This window comes from Hyperolius riggenbachi, chromosome 4, assembly GCF_040937935.1.
Source record: "Hyperolius riggenbachi isolate aHypRig1 chromosome 4, aHypRig1.pri, whole genome shotgun sequence".
NCBI lineage: Eukaryota > Metazoa > Chordata > Amphibia > Anura > Hyperoliidae > Hyperolius > Hyperolius riggenbachi.
Window position 1 is genome coordinate 159,465,758 of NC_090649.1, and position 7,082 is coordinate 159,472,839.

At 49.8% G+C, this 7,082-nt stretch overlaps 1 protein-coding gene across 1 annotated transcript; it reads right to left on the reverse strand.

Moving 5' to 3' along the window:
- Window positions 1-918: 918 nt before the first annotated feature.
- Window positions 919-6,774, reverse strand: LOC137504723 (paraneoplastic antigen-like protein 6B). Its single transcript, XM_068233308.1, has 2 exons — window positions 6,690-6,774; window positions 919-1,958 (listed from the first exon to the last, which is right to left on the reverse strand). Exons 1-2 carry the CDS (start codon window positions 6,772-6,774, stop codon window positions 919-921), a joined length of 1,125 nt encoding a protein of 374 aa, XP_068089409.1.
- Between the last annotated feature and the right edge of the window lie 308 nt (window positions 6,775-7,082).

Genomic DNA, 7,082 nt, shown 5'->3' on the forward strand with positions numbered 1-7,082 from the left:
CCTTCTGTAGTGCCTTTGTTGGGATCACTTCAGGGATCAACTCTATCCCGGGGGCTGTCTTCTCTCCAGGGATGGTTTCTAGCAGGACATGCGGTCCCGGCAGATCCCAGCTCAGTCTTACTGATGCCTGAAGGCATGCCACTTCCCCTGGTTGCAACAGTTTCTCCTTCTTCCCCAATCGCCACAATCTTCCTACTCCCTCGGCTGGAGCCCTCTGTTCTTGGACTAAACGTTGGTAGACTGGATGAAGCATGGGGTGCACACCTTCTGGTGGTAAATCATAGCAGGAGGCTATGGGGGACAAGATTCGTCTTATCAGGTCTGTATTAGTCCCCACAATTAAATAACTTCTCACTGAACCTGGGGGTCGAGAACATACAATGGCCAAGGTGTCAAAGGTTCCCGGTTGCCCAACAACCAGTGGGTCAAAGGTCAACTTGATCTGCAGATACCCATCATAGGGGAGCTGCTCGGTTCCAATTCCCCAGATCTCTAGGTCTTTTAATTCTCGCAGGGGCAGGTGCTGCAGATACTTATCATAGAAGTCCCGATATAATAAAGTCACTTGTGCACCCGAGTCAAGTAACGCTCTTGTGAAGATGCCCTCTATTTGAACAGGCACCACTGGAGAGGGGCCCACTAAGTTAGCAGGGATTTGCCCAGAAGGAGGTGTACTTGTAGGCCTGGCTGGTTGAGCTTGTACTCCTTTTGGCCTCCTGTTACGCTCTAAGCGATGCTCCTGGTGGCCTTTCTCACATTGATGTGTATTTCTTCCCTGTACACTGGGGCCCATTGCTGAGGGAGGCGTATTTGATTGTCTCTTAGGAATCCTACTCAAGGGTTCCTGTACGATTGCCCAGTCAGCCTTTTGATGCGGGCTGGAGCTGTCTGAAGCAAGTGGGCTCCCGGCTTGCTCCTTCACCGGGGCCCTCTGAAGTTTTCCGCCGGCTTGGCAGGTAAAAGATCCTGTAGGGCCTGGCGCACTTCCTCTGTTAAGGTCCGAGAGTGCCGGGGTTTAGGGCATTGGGCTCGGTAATGTCCAGTTTGCCCACAATTAAAGCACTCTACTCCGGCTGAATATCTTCTACTCTTCATTCCTCTGGATAGCTGTGAGCCCTCTGGGGTAGGGTGTGCAATAGCTCTCTGCAGATCAGCCATGGACTGTTGCATCCCTGCCTGAGTCTCTATCACTTGCATCATTGACCTCTGAATCTCAGTAAAAGCTTGTTGTAAAGTGGAATTTGACTGCACCATCTGGGTTATCGCCTGAGTGAGGGCCTCAGCAGTAGAAGGGGTCTTACTGTCCATCTCTCCCCGAGCTTCCAAGGGGGTTCGTGCTAAGTACACAGATGCACTACCACTACTTCGCCCAGAACCAGCAGAGGTGGTCATCTTCTGGGACTTAGCGGACAACAGTGTCTCTTCCTCTCGAATGGCCTTAATCAGTTTTGAGTAGGTGAAAAGGTCACTTCGGTCTCTCATTTGAATTTTCAGCATGATAGGGTCTAAAGGTTGTGCACCTTTTAGGATCTGAGTCAATAAAGCCTCACTTGCATTGTCTTGTGCCATTCCCTTTTTTAGGATTGCTTGGTGTAGGATCTTGTCCAGGCGAGTGACAAAGGTGGATAGGCGTTCCCCTTCCTCTTGGTAGGTATGTCCAAACCGATGTATCAAGTCAGCACAACTTTCTATTTGCCCAAAAACTTCACGAAGGGCATCCAGACACTCTGTGGCAGTGCAACCTGGCTGGTCTCTTTTAAGATTCCGGACAACATCTGAAGCAGGGACACGTAGACTCTCTACAATCCTCTGTCGCTTGACTGTATCTGAGACCTCCCACTCATCTAAGGCCTGTGCAGCCTGGTCTATCCAGGTCTCAAAGTCATCTTCCCCGGATGGGACATGTATCTGCCCATAACAAACCCTCAGTTTTCTGTATCCATAACTGATATGGGTACCTGGGTGCATCCATGGTGAAGGGCATCTTGTAGATTATGTCCCCTTTGTACCTCATGCTCCCTTCTACCTCTTGTGTCTCCCTGTGTCCTCCTCTGCCCCCCTTGTGTCCTCCATGTGTCTGCTTCAATGGCCCTTTGTGTCCCCCTGGTTCCTTAGTTTGTCCCCCTGTGTCCTTCTCTGCATGGGCAGAGTACAGGGAGCCCCAGACATTGTGTTGGAGGCTTGTATTGGCAGGCGTTCACAAGTCAGGAACTCCCTGCATTTGGACAATAAGACACAGTGACTTTTTTCCCACTTTCGGGGGACAAAAAGCGAGTCTTATAGTCCAAAAAATACAGTAAATACAGGATTCAGCAGTGTGTTCACCAAACAATTAGCTGCATGTCCCCTCAAAACATACTTAGGTAGTGTGTCAGATCCAGCCAACATAATTAGGCAGCATTTCCTTCTCAGTCACAGCTAGGCAAAGTGTACTCCACAAAAAAAGAACCAAACCTAGGCGAGTCCCCCTCTTAAAGAGGCACTTAAGTCAACAAACAAGAGAGACATGGCAAGGGCACCGATCAGCTACAGGGGGCTAAGGGAAGCCCCAGGTGAGTAAAACTCATTTTTTTGTTGACTTAAGGTTCACTTTAAATCTCTAGACATAGATAGAGGAGGGACTGTGCCTTTTTAAGTTTAGGTGTGTGTGTGTGGGGGGGTTTGTTTAAGCTCCATAGACACCCAAATGTAATTAAGCAGAGCCCCCCCCCCCTTTAATCCCCCAAACATGAAAAGACATAGCTCCTACAAACACACTTAGAGTTCTTCCCCTAAAAAAATATTATTAGGCATAGTTCCCCTTGGAATAGCCCCGGAAAATTAGGCAGACAAATAATTTGTGCCCCTCGCCCCCCAAACAGTTTTCCTCACTTATCCCTGGTGTCACTGATGGATACCTATAAATAAAATGAGAACAAGGTACTCACCTGCAGCTTGGCTCCTGTGACAGACTTCATTAGTGTAGCCAGCAAATCTCCTTGGCTCCAGCTGTCAGGGTGCACTACATCAAAGTCCCAGGTAAGGCGGCTGCAGCACATATCCCTTCATGTCTCCTGACTTGTGTGCTTTTCCTCTTCAACTCTTTGGTAAAAATTTCAGATCAAAAAGATCAGCAGATATAAAAATATGTGTTGATAAGTTTCTTTAGTAGCTTTTTGTTATTATACTGTTTGGAAATAGAGATGGCCCGAACGGTTCGCCGGCGAACGGTTCCAGGCGAACTTTGGGTGGTTCGCCTTCGCCGGCGAAGGCGAACTTTCCCGTAAGTTCGATTTGCCCCATAATGCTCCATTAGGGTCAACTTTGAGCCTCTACATCACAGTCAGCAAGCACTTTGTAGCCAATCAGGCAAAACTCAGTCCTGGAGCCACTCCCCCCCCCTTATATAAGGCAGGCTCCGCCGGCCATTACACTCACTCGTGTGCCTGCAATAGTGAGAGTAGGGCGAGCTGCTTCAGACTGTTTCTCCTAGGGAAAGATAAGTTAGGCTCTTGGCTTGTTAGCTTGCTCCTGGCTTAAAATTATTGCTATAATAGCACCACACAACAGCTCTTTTAAGAGCTAATCCTGTTCTTGTGATTTTTTTTAATTTTTTTTTCTGTGTGTCACTGTGACACTAGTGTTGTATAGACAGCTTTTGTAATTCATACTGTCTGTGTGCCACTGCCAGCCCAGGCCAATCATAATCAGACACCTGTGTCAGCTGCACATTGTGCAATACCCATTACTGCACTTGTGTTGCATGGACCGCTTTTGAAATAAGTCTATCTATCTATCTATCTATCTATCTATCTATCTATCTATCTATCTATCTATATATATATATATATATACATACACCTGTGTGACTGCACATTGTATTAGTCAAAGCAGTACATACCTTTCACTTCTTCCCCCCTGATATGGACAAAATGGACAACACAGGTAGAGGAAGAGGTAGAGGCAGACCCAGAGGAAGGCCACCTGGCACTGGCAAGTCTGTGCGAGGTCGTGTTGATGTGATTTCGTGTTGCCCTGGCCCAAAGTACAGAGAAAGGCACGTCCCATCACTTCCCGAGATTGTCAGGACGTGGTTGACTATTTAACACAGAACACCTCATCTCCCGCAGCCACCGGCGCTGCTACAAGCACCACATCCGCTGCATTTGACACTTCACAGGAGTTATTTGGTGTGGAAATCACTGATTCATAGCCAATACTGCTTCAACAAGATGAAGGCGCTAAGAAAGTTACACCACCTCATACGTCTGAGTTAGGTGGCGATACTATGGACGTAACGTGTGAGGAGGGGGATGAGGAAGTACCTGGTGTTGGTGCAGTTTTGGAGGTGTCTGAGGAAAGTGAAGCTGGGCAGGATGATTATGATGAGTGATGACGATTATATGGATGCCACGTATGTTCTCAATAGAGGAGATGACCAGGGGGACAGTTCAGAGGGGGAGTCAGATAGGAGTAGGAGGAGACAAGTCCCTGAAAGAAGCAGAGGGAGCTTGTCCTCAGAAACAGCTGTTGGCAGTGTCCGGCGCCATGTATCGCCAGCTATGGACAGCCAGCCAACATGCGCTTCCACGTCAGCTGCTGATGCCACCATAGTGCCATCACCCCAGGGGGGCTCAGCGGTTTGGAAATTTTTGAATGTGTGTGCCTCAGATCGGAGCGAAGCCATCTGTTGTCTCTGCCTCCAAGAATTGAGCCGTGGAAAGGCCAACACTCACGTAGGGACAAGTGCCTTACGAAGGCACCTGGAGAAAAGGCACAAACAGCAATGTCAAGAACACCTGAGGAAAATCAGCACCCAAAAGACAAGCCACCCTCCGCCTCCTCTTCCTCCTTCAGGTGCAGTATCTTCAGCCGCTTTCTCCCTTGCACCTTCACAGCCACCCTCCTCCACACCGCCTCTGCCCTTGAGCGGTTCCTGCTTCTCTGCCCACAGCAGCCAGGTGTCAGTGAAGGAAGTCTTTGAGCGGAAGAAGCCAATTTCTGCCAGTCACCCTCTTGCCCGGAGTCTGACAGCTGGCGTGGCGGAGCTATTAGCTCGCCAGCCATTACCATACAAGCTGGTGGAGTCTGAGGCTTTCCATAAATTTGAGGCCATTGGGACACCGCAGTGGAAGATACCAGGCCGCAATTATTTTTCACGAAAGGCCATACCCAAACGGTACCGTGAATTTGAGAGGCAAGTGGTATAATCTCTGGCGAAGAGCGTTGGGTCAAGGGTCCACCTGACCACGAATACCTGGTCTGCCAAGCACGGGCAGGGCCGCTACATTACGTACAAAGCCCGTTGGGTCAACCTGGTGAACGATGGCAAGCAGGGAGTACGTGGCTGTGCAGCGGACCAACTTGTGACACCTCCACGGCTTGCAGGCAGGCCTCCTGCCACCTCCTCTCCTTCTCCTCCTGCTACATCCTCTTCGCTGTCATCCTCCTCCTCCTCCTTGGCTGAGTGGCGTTTCAACTCTAGTGGTGCTGCCATCTCCTCCTCTCCAGCTACACAGCCCCATTTCCCCAGAGCCTACACTGCATGCCAGGTACGACGGTACGCCATCTTAGACATGTCTTGCCTCAAAGCGGAGAGTAACACTGGACCAGCTCTCCTGGCTGCTCTTAAGAAAGAGGTGGAGCAATGGCTGACCTCCAGCTGGAGATCGGCACCGTGGTGTGTGACAACGGCAGCAATCTCCTTTCCGCTTTGAATTTGGGAAAGATGACACATGTACCCTGCATTGCACACATGGGCGTCCGCACATACGGCAAATTCGGGCATCTGACCGACCCTGGCCGCCCGCTGCCCCCCCTGGCCGTGTGCCTGTGCGGCCAGCAGGAGGGGAGCAGCGCAGAGAAGAGGGAGAGCTATGGGCACGGCCATCACTACGCAAACAGCTGTTTGCGGTGCGTTACACAGTGAGTTTGGTGTGTCAGTGTGAAGCAGTACTCTAATTACACTCCCTGATTGATGTATACACATGCACGATGTTTTAAAGCACTTTAGGCCTGCAATGTAGCATTCAATGTGATTTCTGCCCTTAAAACGCTGCTTTGCGTCAAATCCAGATTGTTCCCTCTGACTTTTGGCATGTATCCCACTCCGCCACCTGGGGGTCCAGGTGTTAGGCCCCTTGAAACATCTTTTCCATCACTTTTCTGGCCAGCACAAGTGTTTCTATTTTTCAAAGTTTGCCTCCCCATTGAAGTCTATTGCGGTTCGCAAAAGTTCACGTGAACCGAACCTTCCACGAAAGTTCGCGAACGGGGTTCGCAAATCGAAAATCGGAGGTTCGGGCCATCTCTATTTGGAAACTGAAGGCAAACTGTTCTATGCTTACATTTGGGAGTTCAGTATGGAATTCACTGGAAACAGAAACATTCCCAGACACATGCAAAAGTGTTGTGCATTTTTTCTAAACAGTAAACTAGCCCCAAAATGTGAACACTACTTCTTCTGTAGATACAAGCAGAAGCATGATTCCTGTGGGAGAAGTCCCTGAAGGAGCAGGAGTGTCCGAGGCTGAAGGGGGCCAACTTCTCACTTCTTCTCCCTCTGATAAAGGGACCTCCTCTAGAGCTCCCCCAATAGTCTCCAATTGTGGACAATTAGAGAAGTGTAGGGAATCAAGCTGTGGCATAACTACAATTCATGGGCAACCCCTGTAAATTTTTTATGGCCCCCCCAATGTTCAGACCCTTACCTTGCCTCCCCTTGGTGTCCACGGCCTTGAGGCTCATCTCATAAGGATCATAAAACAAGTGTGGCATCATGATCTTCACAACCATTATAAGTGTAGCCACAAAAACACCTGATCTGAAGTTTAGTCCAATTTATCAAAGGAAGGGAAGGTTGGTAGTTTGGGCACCCCACAACTCTGCACCCACCTGTGATCGCTTCTAGTTATGCCCGGGGCGGACTGACCATTCAGGCACTTGGGCATGGCCCGAGAACTTGTACTGAGTAGGGGGCCAGCCCCTGGTGCCCCTCCGGTCCGGAGGTTTAGGTGCCATTCTGCTTGGTTTGGGCACTGACTGTGGTGCCGCTGGGGCCCCCCTGCCCACCCTGCAGAGCTAGTTGGCACAGATATTTAAAG